This window comes from Ranitomeya variabilis, chromosome 5, assembly GCF_051348905.1.
Source record: "Ranitomeya variabilis isolate aRanVar5 chromosome 5, aRanVar5.hap1, whole genome shotgun sequence".
Classification (NCBI taxonomy): Eukaryota; Metazoa; Chordata; class Amphibia; order Anura; family Dendrobatidae; genus Ranitomeya; species Ranitomeya variabilis.
In genome coordinates this window covers 422,633,395-422,649,432 of record NC_135236.1, presented here as the reverse complement: position 1 = coordinate 422,649,432, position 16,038 = coordinate 422,633,395, and the positions used below count along the sequence as shown (strand labels likewise).

The 16,038-nt window shown below is 49.2% G+C and overlaps 1 protein-coding gene across 4 annotated transcripts in view; it reads right to left on the bottom strand.

Annotated features, from left to right (window-relative positions):
* Positions 1-8,920: 8,920 nt before the first annotated feature.
* CCT2 (chaperonin containing TCP1 subunit 2) overlaps positions 8,921-16,038 on the bottom strand; it is a 47,318-nt gene continuing 40,200 nt past the window's right edge. For all 4 annotated transcript variants that reach the window (XM_077265264.1, XM_077265262.1, XM_077265260.1 and 1 more), the window contains one exon: positions 8,921-9,226. In XM_077265264.1, coding sequence (XP_077121379.1) covers positions 9,196-9,226 — 31 coding nt within the window. In that variant the 3' untranslated portion in view covers positions 8,921-9,195. The remainder of the gene's footprint in view (positions 9,227-16,038) is intronic.

Sequence of the window (16,038 nt, the reverse complement as noted above, 5' to 3'; positions counted from 1 at the left end):
AGGTAGGGTAAGACAGATACAGGAGTATTATCCCTGGAGGCCCTCTGACTAGCTAGCTATGCAAAAGCAATTGGCTGACCCTGAGAACCAACCTTTCTCATTTTACAGACAAATAATGACCATATGATGGATGTATAAGTGCACCTAGGCAGGCCTAGGTAGTTAGTGAGCACAAAAATAGGTGACGTGCTAGGACGCAAATTAAGATTTTCTACAGATGTGACAAAGGAGAGAGTGTAGAGCTATACTTTGGACAGTTACAGCTGAAATGGGAAGACATGGAGTACAGTCCCATAAACCCACTTGATGTTAGAGTATTGGTAAAAGGAGATTTTTGTGTACTCACCGTAAAATCTTTTTCTCCGAGTCATCATTGGGGGACACAGGACGAATGGGTGTTATGCTGCTGCCACCAGGAGGACACTAAGTTAAACACACACAAAAGATTAACTCCTCCCCTGCAGTATACACCCACAGACTGGACAATCCAGAGCCAGTTTGGTAACAAAGCAGTAGGAGTAAACCAGTTATCAAACAGAAAACATGTCAAAGTCAACAAACACAGACTGAAAAAAACAATTGAGCCAACTAGGCTAACAGGGAGGGTGCTGTGTCCCCCAATGATGACTCGGAGAAAAAGATTTTACGGTGAGTACACAAAAATCTCCTTTTCTCCTACGTATCATTGGGGGACACAGGACGAATGGGACGTCCTAAAGCAGTCCCTGGGCGGGTCACCAGAAGTTATGAGTGCTGTGCGAGCCTACAAACTACATATGAGACACAGCCGCTTGTAGAATTCGCCTACCGACGGAAGCGTCTGCCGAGGCCTGAAAGTGCACATGGTAGTGTTTCGTGAATGTATGGAGGCTGGACCATGTAGCAGCCTTGCAGACCTGTGCTGCCGATGCCTGGTGCCGGATGGCCCAGGACGCGCCGACTGACCGGGTAGAATGAGCCTTGATCCCCGGAGGTGCAGCGTGACCCTTGACACGGTAGGACTCTTGGATGGCGGAACGAATCCACTTGGCAATGGAGGCCTTGGAAGCGGGTAGTCCCTTCCGTGGCCCCTCCGGAAGAACAAACAAGGCATCTGATCTACGGAAAGACGCAGTCCTGGAGACATAACGTCTGAGACCCCTCACTAAGTCCAGAGTGTGGAGCGCCCTTTCCGTGGGGTGGGAAGGCGCAGGGCACAGTGAGGGAAGAACAATTTCCTCATTAAGATGGAAGGAGGAAACGACCTTCGGAAGAAAAGTCGGACATGTCCGCAGAACTACCTTATCCTGGTGGAACACGAGGAAAGGAGGTCGGCACGACAGAGCTGCCAGCTCAGAGACACGTCGAATAGACGTGACAGCCACGAGGAAGGCAATCTTCCAAGACAAGAACAGCAAAGACACCTCGTGCAAGGGCTCAAAAGGTGGCTCTTGAAGAGCACAGAGAACTAGGTTCAGGTCCCATGGTTCCAAAGGCATCTTGTAAGGCGGAACCATATGAGAAACCCCCTGGATAAAGGTCCTGACCTGCAATCTGTTTGCGATCCTTCTCTGAAAAAGGACCGAGAGAGCAGAAATTTGGCCCTTAAGAGAGCTGAGTGCAAGACCCAAGTCTACGCCTGATTGGAGGAATTCCAAAATGTGAGGAATAGAAAAACGGAGGGGGGAACGCCTCCGATCCCTGCACCAGGCGAAGTATGCCTTCCAAGCGCGGTGGTAGATGCGCATAGAAGACGACTTGCGTGCACGGAGCATGGTAGATATCACCGTCTGAGACAACCCCTTCTGCCTCAGAACCCAGGACTCAACGGCCACGCCGTTAAACACAGGGCCTCTGAGTTCGGGTGGTAAATGGGCCCTTGAGACAGGAGGTCTGCGCGACTCGGCAGTCTCCAAGGTACGTCTGAGACCAGTTGAACCATCTCGGCATACCATGTCCTGCGTGGCCAATCCGGAGCGATGAGGATTACTGGAATCCGTTCTGCCTTGATCTTCCTGATAACCTTCCCCAGAAGGGGAATTGGGGGAAAGATGTATGGGAGACTGAAGCCCTGCCATGAGAGGACGAGAGCGTCGGCTCCGAAGGCTGAGGGGTCGTGAGACCTGGCCATGAAGACGGGAACCTGGCAATTGAGGCGGGATGCCATTAGATCCACGTCCGGGGTCCCCCAACGAGAGCAGATCTGGTGAAAGACTGCGGGATGAAGAGACCACTCTCCGGGATCGAGGCTGTGGCGACTTAGAAAGTCCGCTTCCCAGTTTTCCACGCCTGGTATGAAAACTGCTGAGAGTATGGAATGATGTGCCTCGGCCCAACGGAGAATTAGCGTCACCTCGACCATGGCCGCCTTGCTGCGAGTGCCCCCTTGGCGGTTGACGTAGGCTACTGCAGTAGCGTTGTCGGACTGGACTCTTACCGCACGTCCGGAGAGGAACTGCTGAAAATGATGGAGGGCTAGTCTGATTGCCCGAATCTCTAAGATATTGATGGGTAGCTGGGACTCCTGCGGCGACCAGCGACCCTGGGTCGAGTGGCGCTGGAACACTGCACCCCAGCCGAAGAGACTGGCGTCCGTTGTGACAACCAGCCAGTGCACCGGAAGGAAAGACTTCCCCCGAGTCAGGGAGGACCTCTCGGTCCACCACCTGAGGGATTGTCTGATTTGGCGAGAGAGAAGGAGACGGCGGTCGAGCGAGGCGGGATTCCTGTCCCATACTGCCAGAATGGCGTGTTGTAAGGGCCGGAGGTGAAAAACCGCAAAGGGCACTGCCTCCATTGCCGCCACCATCCTGCCGAGTACCCTCATGGAGAAGCGTAGGGAGTGAGAGCGAGGTTGAGCAAGCTTCCGGACTTCTCTCTGTAGAGTAGATACCTTTTCCGGAGGCAAGAGTACTAGACCCTGAGAGGAGTCTAAGATCATGCCCAGGTAGGGTATGGTTTGGGCCGGGACTGGGGAAGATTTTTTGAAATTGAGTTTCCAGCCCAGGCGTGAAAGAGTATTTATAGTGACATCTACCGCCTCTGAACAGGACCGGAAAGAGGGTCCCTTTATAAGAATGTCGTCCAGGTAGGGCAACACCACTATGCCTCGAGCATGGAGAATGGCCACGGCAGCCGCCATGACCTTGGTGAACACCCGAGGAGCGGTGGCCAGCCCGAACGGTAGGGCGACAAACTGAAAATGGTGGCCCTGGACCGCGAAGCGGAGAAAGCGCTGATGAGACGGCAGAATGGGAATGTGCAGGTAAGCGTCTTGAACATCTAGAGATGCAAGAAACTCGCCCTCTTCCAGAGAGGCAATTACCGAGCGGAGGGACTCCATTCGGAATTGACGTACACGGACGTACCTGTTGAGGAGTTTGAGGTCCAATATCGGACGTACGGAGCCGTCCTTCTTTGGTACAATGAAAAGATTGGAATAAAAACCTTGGTACCTTTCGTCCTGAGGTACCGGGATGATGACCCCGTCGTCCCATAGCGATTTTATGGCCTGGAAATACTGACGGACCCTTGCTCTGGGAGGAGGGGACTGAAAGAAACGAGATGGGGGAAGAGAGACAAACTCTATCTTGTAACCGACGGATACCAGATCGCGGACCCATCGGTCGGGAACTACCGAGAGCCACGCGTCCCGAAAGAAGAGTAGGCGGCCGCCAACTCTGTCGGTGTCCTTTGGCGTCTGCCAAGAGTCATTGAGGAGGAGACCTGTTAGATCTGGACCCCCTGGACCCCTGTTGTCTGGGTCTGCCTCTCCAAGAGGGAGAAGGTTTGTAAGATGGCTGGGAGGTTCTGTCCTTGCGCTGACCTCTCCCGACGCCAGGTGGCGCGGAGGAAGGATTGGACCAGTTGGAACCGAAACGGAAATATCGGCCTCGGCCCTGTTGGTTGCGAAAGGGACGAAAGGTCCGTTGCTGGGGAAGGAATTTGCTCTTTCCCCCTGTGGAGTCTGCGATCATTTTATCTAGTTTGTCCCCAAACAGACGTTCACCCTGGTATGGAAGGGACGTGAGAGATTTTTTGGATCCTGAGTCCGCTTTCCAGTCCCTGAGCCAAAGAGATCTGCGGACCGTGACAGCATTGGCCGCTGCCTGTGAGGCACAGTTGGCCGCGTCTAAGGATGCGGAAACTACAAAGTCCCCCGCTCTGGCAATCTGAGTGGCCAGGTGAGAAACCTCGGGGGGTAAGTCGGCATGAAGTGCAGTAGAGGCTAAAGACTCGGCCCAATGGGTCATGGCTTTTGCAACCCATGTGGCGGCAAAAGAAGGAAAGAGAGAAGCCGAGGAAGCTTCAAAAGCCGAGCGAGCCATCTGATCAATTTGTCTATCCGTGGGATGCTTGATGGACGCGCCCTCGGAGGAAGATAGAACCGCCTTTGTGGCTAGCCGCGACACTGGCGGGTCCACGGAGGGTGACTGAGACCACTCCTTAGCAAGGTCCTGAGCAAACGGATACTTCAATTGCATAGCCTTCTGACCTGAGAAGCGTTTATCCGGACGGACTCTATGGAGATCGACAATGTCCTTGAATTGAGGATGCGTGGGAAAAAACCTATGAGCCTTTGTAGTCCGCCCAAATGACACGGGATGAGCCGCCTTAGACGGGGCTTCCTCCTCTAACTGTAGAGTCTGACTTACAGAGTCTATGAGAGAATCAAGGGTCTCTTGGTCATGACGGTACTCTGGGGAACAGGACACGCTGGAAGCGTCGTCCAGAAAAGATTCCCTGCTATGATCTGGGGATGAGTGACGAGAGACTTCGCTCTCTGAACCAGAAGGCTGATCATGGACCGGAGATATTACCCTGGACTTCTTTCTATATGAGTGAGGGCTTCTGGAAACGGTACGACCTCTGGGCCGTGAGGGGTTCTTAGACCGCGTTACATCATCCTTGGAAGTACCCTGGGTAAGGGACGGCTCACGGAGGGACTGTATCGTCCTTTCCAAGGATGCCACAGATCGAGCAAGGGAGGACGCCCATGCGGGGGTACTAGGCTCACTACATTCCGGGTCAGAGGCCGGATTATCCTGTGCCGCGGGCATTTCACAGGCAGAGCACAGCGGGGTGGTGTGACCTCGGGGTAGAGAAATCTTGCAGGAGGTGCACACAGCAAAAATAACAGAGTGGGTCTTTCCAGTCCGTTTTTGCTTAGACTGTGACATATTTGCTGTGGAGTGAGCGTACTGGCAGGGGGGGGGAGGCAATCCTATTGGGTGCGTCTCACCTAGGATCCGCGGTGGCTTGGCAGGGAGATCCTGAAGCTTTCCTCCTGTCCTGAGCGCTGCGGTGCTGCAGAGCCGCCAGCGCACTTCCTGGTCCAAGATGGCCGCCGAGAAGTGAGAAGGGCGCTTCTCGGGAGCGAGAAGCGCCCAGGGAGGGGGCGTGTCGTGGGCGGGCGGCGGCATGCTTGTAGGCGGGCGCTGTAGTCCGACCCAGGCCTGGGAGCCGCCGAGCCCTCTCAGAAAGTAAACGCTGCCCAGCGGCTATAGAGCCGCACGCTGCCCCGCGGCTGCAGAGCCACCCGCTGCCCCGCGGCTGCAGAGCCGCACATTGTCCCGCGGCTGCAGTGCCGCATTTAGAAGAGAGTAAGGGGGGGCCCCCTGCTGCCAGCTCGTCGGTCCCCGCACTTACCTTGTGCGATGGGACCGATGCTCCATCCACCTTCACCATGATAGGGAGAGGGTGGAGAGCTACTGCCGCCATGTATCAGCCACTATATTCAGTGGTGGTGCAGTGGGCGGCTGCGCGGACGCCCTGTCAATTTGTCCGGCTGTGCCCTGGCTCCAGGAGACTTAGGTGGATGATTAGTCCCCATGGTCGCCTGAGAAGGATGGAAGGAGAACGGGACGCTAGGGAACCGTCGCCACACTGAAAGGTGAGCCAGGGCTGGCATCCATCGTTGCGGGAAAGGATACAGGAGGAACGCTCCGTGTACTTGCCCGTTGTTGGTGCGGGAGAGATCAGAGCTAAAAAATTTGCCTGTCGCTCCCTTCTTTCCGTTAAATCAAAAACAAACAAAAAAAAAAATTGGTGGGGTCCTGAGGACCCAAGTGCCTCCTGAGACACTAAGTAAGAACTGGCTCTGGATTGTCCAGTCTGTGGGTGTATACTGCAGGGGAGGAGTTAATCTTTTGTGTGTGTTTAACTTAGTGTCCTCCTGGTGGCAGCAGCATAACACCCATTCGTCCTGTGTCCCCCAATGATACGTAGGAGAAATACATTCATTGACGAGACGAAATATAGACAGCCAGATCTGAATGGCGAAATGTAGATCCGAAAGACCTGAAGGTTTCTAAAGAAGTTGAACAAATTAGGACAATAAGACGACGTGTCATGTATGCTGGAGCAGACACATCTTTCTTCTCCAGTTGGTTAGGTGGGATCAAGGGATTCCTTCAATAAGTTTGTTTGGTACTGATTGCCCTCATTATAATTGAATCGATAATCCTCTGTTGTGTTATTCCCTTGTATAAAAAGGTTATTGCCAAAGCAACTCCGACTGGCGCCTTCCTCAATCAAGAAATAGATCCACCAGAGTACAATGGTACTGATCCAGGGGAGATCCCAAAGTATATTCCTCTCAATAGAATAGACAAAACCCTCTATTCTCAGATGATGCCAAGAGATTTAGTTTAGGGACAGTGGGAGAACTCCATGTGAGGTTAGTGAAGGGTTCAGCTGCCTGGAGGCCTCTCGCTAGGGGAGAGTTTCTGAGGCGTCTGGATGAAGAAATCCACCTCCCCTTTTCCCATCACATGGACAGTCTCAAAGGATCTTTCTTTAAGGGAAAAACTTAGTGTTTAGGGGGGATTGTCAAGGTGAAAATATATTTTCTTATATACTTTTTGTACTTTTATATCTTATACTGTGAAACAATAAGTTTTCCCTTGTTAATGCAAATGTAATTGTATTAAAGATGGCTGCCAGTGTTCATTCTTCACTTCAGTTTAGAATCTGAAAGGTTAAAGTTTCATTTCTTCTGAAATCGAAACTTGGAAATAGAAAGAAGAGGGGGAATCCACCAGGAGACGTCCGACGAATCAGAAGGACTGAGCACTAGACGTATACTGCTTAAACCCCGCCTATTGCATTCCTTTTTAGTACCGTGTATTTGGAAAATAAAGTTCAGTTGGTATGACTGTGGCTGACACATATAGTCACATGAGCATGCACTGAGATTGAACCAGCTACCTGTCTGACTCATTCTTACCCGGTACCACATGCTTATAGTTTAATTTGGAATGACTGGTGAATGAGGGTATATTGTCGTTACGACCCTGACACTTTGGCATCAAAGACCTCACCCTATCCTGGATCTCCTCATACCTTTCCAACCGCACATTTAGCGACTCCCACACTACCTCCTCATCCCACCCTCTCTCTGTTGGGAGTCCCCCCAAGGCTCTGTTCTAGGACCCCTACTCTTGTCAATCTATACACTTGGCCTGGAACAACTCAAAGCCATTAAGTCCTATGTCGGACGCATCGTTAACGCATGCCCACAATGAGTGTGCACTAGCGATGTGCCGTCATTGAGTGACGGACCCTGGGACGCGGGCTGCAGCGTTTCCGGGTCCGTCACTGCTAGCGCAGATAGAGCTAGCAGATGCTCTAACTGCGCTAGCGCGATGACATATCGGCACTTGCGTTAACAGCAGCCCGTTAACGCATGTGTTGAACGGGCTGCTGTTAACGCAATGTGAACCCAGCCTTAACTCTGCTGCCCGACTAATTCATCGCTTTCCTCGCTATTCCTCCGCTTCCCCCTCTGCAAATCTCTTCACTGGCTCCCATTCCCTCAGCGTATCCAGTTCAAATTACTAATACTGACCTACAAAGCCATCCATAACCTGTCTCCTCCAAATATCTCTGAACTAATCTCCCGTTATCTTCCCTCACGTAATCTCCGGTCCTCCCGAGACCTCCTTCTCTCCTCCACACTTATCCGCTCCTCACCCAACCGCCTCCTGGACTTCTCCAGAATATCCCCCATCCTCTGGAATTCTTTGCCCCAACACATCTGACTATCAACCACATTTGGATCCTTCAGACGGAACCCGAAAACCCACCTCTTCAGGAAAGTCTACAGCCTGCACTGACCCCACTGCCTCCTCACCACTACCAAAGCTACAGCCTCACCAACACCGGTGGTCCTACAACCCTCAACCTATTGTCTCCATCCTCACCATACTGTAGAATGTAAGTACGCAAGGGCAGGGTCCTCGCCCCTCTGTATCAGTCTGTAATTGTTAGTTTGCTTACGGTAAGTGATATCTGTAATTTGTAAGTAACCCCTTCTCATGTACAGCACCATGGAATCAATGGTGCTATATAAATAATAATATTCTAAAGGGGCATTTCCGGGCCAGTTTTTGGAATGGGTGAGGTCTCAATGGTCAGACCTTCCAAGACAGGCACGTTCTTCACAAGATAAGTGATATGTTGCAATGTTGGCAATAACCATTTATGTAATGTAAAAGTTAACAGAATCGAGTATTGAAAACCTACTATAAGGCTATGTGCACACGTTCAGGATTTTTTGCATTTTTTGGCTGTTTTCCGTGGAAAAAACGCTTAAAAAACGCATACATAAGCATCCCATCATTTGCAATGCATTCTGCAATTTTTGTGCACATGATGCGGGGTTTTTTTCCGTGAAAAAAACGCATCGCGGTAAAAAACGCAGCATGTTCATTAATTTTGCAGATTATTTGCGGTTTTGCCTGCATTGGGAAGCTCTGGAAAAAAAAGCACAGAAAACATGCAAAAAATGCAGACAAAAACGCATGCGGATTTCTTGCAGAAAATGTCCGGTTTTGTTCAGGAAATTTCTGCAAGAAATCCTGACGTGTGCACATAGCCTAAAAGTGATCTTCAGTGCTTGAAAAAAATAAAAATTAATGATGAATACATAGACACAAACTGAAAAAAAACACAAGGTTTAATTCAACCAGATGTTTCATCATGAAAGCAATAATCTCACGATTTTATTTTTCAGTGCTCTTTACTGAGTGATTACATACAGGTTAGCAAATTTTATGTAAGAAAAAGAAACGTTTACTTATACAATAAATAAACCACTAGAGTGGTTGTAATCCTCAAGTGCCAAGATGACAATTGTACAGCTTTCTTCCGTTTGGTTCAACAAAAAAACACCCAACTGCAGTCTGCTTCACGACCTGCTGTCAGATGGAAAGTTTAGCAGGGATGATGATCAGGAACGCGTTTCCTAAATGAAGAGGAAAAAAAAAAAAAAATACAAATCAAGATATGAAGAGAAAAATTTTGGCAGACGTCGGCAGGATTTCAGTTACTTAGTTGATTTTAGAATTTATTTGGAAATGTGATGTTTAATAAGCCAGCACTAGTGCAACTAGCTTGTGTTAGTATTTACAACACTTGCGATTTTGGTAGGAGACATGGACAGCATTGAGTCTCATGATGTACGGTTGTTGTAATATATAAATAAGGCACAGCGTCCTGGCAGAATGAGGCAGCTTTCTGCCAATTAGCTCCCATGGTTATTTTCTGGTTTTGGAAAACACCTGGCCCCAGGCTACCGGTTGTTTAATCCCTTGGTGACAGCACTAATTTGGACCCTAATGACCAGACAAAATTGTTTACCTCTGACCACTGTCACTTTATGTGGTAATAACTCTGGAATGCTTCACTGGATCCAACTGATTCCGAGACCGAGACTTTTTTCGTGACATTGTACTTCATGGTAGTCGTAAATTTTTAAATATTTATGAAAATATGCCAAAAATTTTACCAGAAATTTGAAAATTTCACAATTTGCAAACTCAATTTTTATGACCTCAAATCAGAAAGCTATACCACACAAAATAGATCATAACTAACATTTGCCTAATGTCTACTTTACATCTGCATTATTTAAAAAAATTGTTTTGTTAGGATGTTAGAATGGTTCAAAGCTGGTCAGCAATTTCTCTTTTTTTCAACAAAATTTATAAATAAAAAAAAAAAAAAAAATTTCACGCACCACATGCACCCCTCAAAGTCCTCAAAACCACATTTAAGAAGTTTATTAACTCGCCATAGGAATTAAAGGAATGTGGAAGGAAAAAAATTAACATTTTACTTTTTTTTCACAAAAAGTTTACTTTATCCCCAAATGTTTAACTTTCACAAGGGTAACCAGAGAAAATGAACCCTAAAATTTGTTATGCAATTTCTCCCGAATACGCCGCTGCCACATATGTGGTGAAAAACTACTATTTGAGTGCACGGCAAGGCTCAGAAGGGAAGGAACACCTTTTAACTTTTTGAACACAAAAATTGCTGGAATCCTTAGCGGACACAATGTCTTGTTTGGAGAACTCCTGGTGTGACTAAACAGTGTAAACCCGCACATGTAACCCCATTTTGGAAACTAGACCCCTCAAGGAATTTATGTAGATGTGTGGTGCGCACCTTGAACCCCTGAAGTTTATAACGTTGAACTGAAAATTTAAAAAATATTCCTGCAAAAATGTTAGTGTTGCCCCAAATTTTCATTTTCACAATGGTAACGGAGAATACAATTTGTTGTGCTATTTCTCCTGAGTACAGATACCCCATATGTGGTAGAAAACTACTTTTGAGGCACAGTGCAAAGCTCAGAAGAAAAGAAGTGCCATTTTGGAGTTCAGATTTTGCTGGTTTGAGGGTGCCATGTGCCATTGGCAGAGCTCCTGAGGTATCAGAACAGCAGAAACCCTGCATAAATAATTTCACAAACACCACCTCTCAATTAATTCATCTAGGGGTGCAATAAGCATGTTGACACCACATGTGCCTCACAGAAATTTATATAATTGGTTAATGAAGAAAGATTTACATTTTTACCGCTAAAATGCTGTTTTAACCCCATTTATTTACTTATTTTAATAAGGGCTAGTAGGAAAAATGGGCCTCTCAGTTTGTTGTACAATTTCTCTCAAGTGCACCAATAGCCTAAATGTAATCGGGAACTACTTTTGAAGCACAGCGCAAAACACAAAAGGGAAGGAGCGCCATATTATAGTGAGACAGGAAAAATATATATCTTTGTACAGTGTTAGCCAATAAAAAAATTTGTGTCCTCAGTGGTTGATACCTTTTAATGGCTAACTGAAAAGATGGTAACAAATTGCAAGCTTTCGAGACTACTCAGGTCCCTTCATCAGGCTAGAAGAATACAAAATCTGAAGAGTCACATATTTATACACAACATTGCACAGAAATGCCGCCATAGATAAGACATTATGGAAGAGTGATAAACAGTTGTGGCCATAAATATTGGAAACGTTTATAGATAAGGAGTGTGAAAGGTTTATTGGCCTCTGATTGGGGTCTGGTTCTGTGTCATATTATAGTGCACATTTTACGGATCTGGTTTGCGGTTTCCATGAACCAATGGAAGATTGGACCTTGAGGGGCCTATATATTGGAAAATGCCCCAAAGTGATACCATTTTAAAAACTGCACCCCTCAAATACTTTAAAAATATTGTCAGGGAAAATTAACCCTCAGCTGCTACACAGGAATTAATGCAAAGTGGAACGAAACTTTTTTTTTTTTTTAATTTTACCTCTAAAATCTTGCTTTAGCCTTAAAATGTCTCACTTTTTCAAGAGGTAACATCAAAAAGTGGACCACACAGTTTGTTACCCACTTTTTTCTTTTTACAAGTGCGGTGGTACCTTACATGTAGTCAAAAAGTTCTGTTTGGACAAAACGGAAGGGCATGGAACTGACAGAGCAATATTTGAATTTTGGATCACATTGTGGAACACAAATTTACCGTAGGTGAAATAGATTGCAGGCGACATGTCGCATTCAGGGCTCCTAAAAGCTCAAACAGAAAGACACCCGTTTTCCCCACAAGTGACCCCATTTTGGAAACTACACAAGAATTTCTTCCAGGGGTATAGTGAGGATTTTGAACTAAAAGGTACTACAAAGAATTCGATAACATTAGGTCATCATATTGAATATTTCGTCTTTAGTGTTGAGCACAAGTGCTCGCTACTAGAGTTTGCATTGGGTGCTCGGGTATGCACAGAGTACCACGGGTGGTTGAGTGATATGCTACAGTCAATGCCCTGTATGTTTTGCGGCTGTTAAACACCCACCAAAAAACTGCCATACAAGATTAATCCCAGCATGTTTTCTAGGGGGGGGGGGGGGGGGAGACGGACTAACAGCTGCAAAACATGCGGAGCGGGGACTCAAGCATGTCACTCGAGCACCTGCGGTACTCGGTGCATACCCAGGCACACCGATGCAAACTCGAGTAGCGAGAACTTGTTCAACACTAGTGCTCATATCGTCATTTTTTTTTTTTACTTTTGAAAAAACCCTGACCCCAATCCTTAATCAAAACTAGTGATGAGCGAGTATACTCGTTGCTCGGGTTTTCCCGAGCATGCTCGGGTGACCTCCGAGTATTTGTTATTGCTCGGAGATATAGTTTTTCATCTCCTCAGTTGCATGATTTACAGCTTCTAGATACGCTGAATACATGTGAGGAATGCCTGTTTGTTAGGGAATTCCCACATGTATTCAGCGTATCTGGAAGCCTGTAAATCACGCAACTGAGGCGATGAAAACTATATCTCCGAGCAATAACAAATACTCGGAGGTCACCAGAGCGTGCTCGGGAAAACCCGAGATACGAGTATACTCGCTCATCACTAATCAAAACTTTAAGCCCATCCCCAAAGAATGAAAACTAAAAATTATAAAATGAAAAAATGAATCTGACTACGGGAGCTGAAACCCGCAAGAGGCTTTTTCCTGATAGGAGTTTTAAAATGGCAATGGGGGAATAAGGCCCCTTACCGGCCACTGTTTTAATGCGTATCAGTAGTCGTTAAGGGGTTAAACAAAACAAAACCAAACAAACTGTCCTTTACTTACCCTTCCTACAGCAATACCCTGCACATGGAGTATGAAACATAGCACATACTACATTTCTAATTGGAGGTGAATTCCAATATCATTAAACCTACCACACATTGGGATAGGATCTTGGACATGGGAAGACCCCTTTAACCCCTTCCCGACCTATGACGCATACGCTGCGTCATGAAAGTCGGTGCCAATCCGACCTGTGACGCAGCATATGCGTCATGGAGGGATCGCACCCCTGCAGATCGGCTGAAAGGGTTAACTCCAATTTCACCCGATCTGCAGGGACAGGGGGAGTGGTACTTCAGCCCAGGGGGGTGGCTTCACCCCCCGTGGCTACGATCGCTCTGATTGGCTGTTGAAAGTGAAACAGCCAATCAGAGCGATTTGTAATATTTCACCTATGAAAACTGGTGAAATATTACAATCTAGCCATGGCCGATGCTGCAATATCATCGGCCATGGCTGAAAACCCTGATCTGCCCCCCGCCACCGCCCTCCTCCCCAGTCCTCCGTTCTGTCCCGTACTCCCCTCTGCCCGCCTGTCCGCTCCTCCTGTCTGCTCCCCCCGTGCTCCGATCCCCCTCATACTTACCGAGCCTCCCGGTGTCCGTCCGTCTGCTCCATGGGCGCCGCCATCTAACAAACTGGCGGGCGCATGCGCCCGCCGAATCTGCCGATCGGCAGATTCGTTCCAGGTACATTTTGATCACTGTGATAGGTTTTATCACAGTGATCAAAAAAAAATAAAAAATGAACCCCCCCCTTTATCACCCCCATAGGTAGGGACAATAAAGAAAATATATTTACTTTTATTTTTCCACTAGGGTTAGGGTTAGAACTAGGGTTAGGGCTAGGGTTAGGGTTAGAATTAGGGTTAGGATTAGGCTATGTGCACACGGTGCGGATTTGGCTGCGGATCCGAGGCGGATTGGCCGCTGCGGATTCGTAGCAGTTTTCCATCACGTTTATACAGTACCTTGTAAACCTATGGAAAACCAAATCCGCTGTGCCCATGGTGCGGAAAATACAGCGCGGAAACGCTGCATTGTATTTTCCGCAGCATGTCAATTCTTTGTGCGGATTCTGCAGCGTTTTACACCTGTTCCTCAATAGGAATCCGCAGATGAAATCCGCACAAAAAACACTGGAAATCCGCAGGTAAAACGCAGTGCCTTTTACCTGCGGATTTTTAAAAAATGGCGAGGAAAAATCAGCACAAGACGAGGCATCCAGGGAGGCGGAAACCAGATATTCACCAGCGTGGGAAATTTGGTTGGCAAGCTCCGCTAGTTGCGCCGGAGGCGCCCCGTCCAGGATACCTCGATGGAGATCTTTGGCCCATTTGGAAATGGATTTGGAGACCCAAGTAGAAGCAAAAGCTGGGCATAGCGCCGCCGCAGCTGCTTCAAAGGCTGACTTCGCGAAGGATTCTACAACTCTATCGTTAAGAGTCCTTTAGAGATGCTCCGCCGGACAGTGGAAGCACCGTGTTGGTGGACAGCCTGGAAACAGGGGGATCCACCGAGGGAGAGACCGTCCAATTGGCGGTAAGCTCTGGAGGAAAAGGATATAACACGCCCAGGTGTTTTCCCCTCTGAAAACGTCTGGTCAGGTTCTGTCTCTCTCTGGACAAGATTTCCACGAATTCAGGATGAGGAGCAAAAAACTTGGAGGGTGGTTTGGCCCGTCTAAACGAAACCGCCTGATCTGCGGGTTCCGTAGAGGGATCCTTGATGCCACAGGTTTGGTTTATTGCCCCAATGAGATTCTGGACCATATCCCTCATGGTGGCGATTTGGTTAGAATCCAGCTCCGAAATATCCTCCGAGGGCGCATCAGAGAAAGCCTCGCCTGACTCAGGGGAGGAGGATCGGGGGGACACCGACCGCAGGGGAGGGCCGTGTGGCGAGATGGAGCGAGAAGAGGACTCAGACCGACGTTCCTGTCTGGACCTTTTGTGGCTTATCAAGGAGGGCTCGGGCGGCGGTTCCTGCAACCCGCTGGCAACTGCAGGGGTAACCGATCCAGTACGGACACCAGGGTTTGAGACACCCGTGTTAAATCGGCCACCGATTGAGACAGAGGAGGCCCAGCCTGGGATGGGGGTATCACTCTCGGGCGGATCAGCCGGGGGATCCTGGGCGGTGGGAACAATCGGGTTGCTGCAGGCCTGACAGAGCAGAGAGGACTGACCTGAGGGAAGTTTGCTGTTACAGGACGAACATGCAAAGTACTTGACTAAGACAGAAGACTTAGAGGAAGAAGTAGGAGGGCGAGAGCGGCCCCCTTTAGAGTTAGACATTTTGAGAGGTCCCTGAAGAAAATGCCAGCGGGTTAGGGGACAGTGGAGGCAGAGGGGGGTGTCAGTCTGCAGTGCAGCTACTCACGGACCCGGTCCTGGAAGATGGCAAAGTACTTGACTGGAGAAAACCCCGCCGCAGATCGTGCTGTGCCCACAGAAGAGATGCGGTGGCGAAGATGCGGGGCGCGCTGCGTGAGCTCCTGCTGCTGTGAAGCGGTGACCAGACGAGTGACCCTGGAGGAAAGGGGCGGAGCCAGACACGGAGGCGCCGGTGGGCAGGGCACATGTCGGGCGGGAAAAAAACCCGCCCGCAGAGGCGGAAGTGGGGAGAGAGAAGACTGGAAGTAGGCCCCGGCCGAAGCCGGGGCCTAAATTAGGAGCCGGCGGCCGGGAACAAGAGCCGCGGTGCCGAAAAGTGCGCCGCAAGGGCCGGAAGTAGGCCCCGGCAGAAGCCGGGGCCTAAATTAGGAGCCGGCGGCCGAGAAGAGCCGCAGCGCCGGAAAGGTGCGCCGCAAGTGAAAACGGGCGGCGCAGTAGCCTACAGGGTTAGCTGCAGGTAGCCTGCAGTGAGCAACAACCTGCGGCGCCAGAGCAGCTCGCCGCAGGAGGGGTGGAACGACAGCCTGCAGGGTTGCCGTGCTGTGGAGGTGCCCCTTCATAAACCGCAGCGCCGGGTAGTGCGCTGCGGAGAAACGCCCGGCAGCTTTAGAGCTGTATAGCAGAAAGGTGTGCCCACTGCCAAGGTGCCCCTGATTGAGGACCACCGGGGATAGGAGCGTGGCAGCCTGTAAGGGCCCCGCGCCGGATAGAAAGCCGAAGAAGCATGGGGGGGGGGGGGGGGG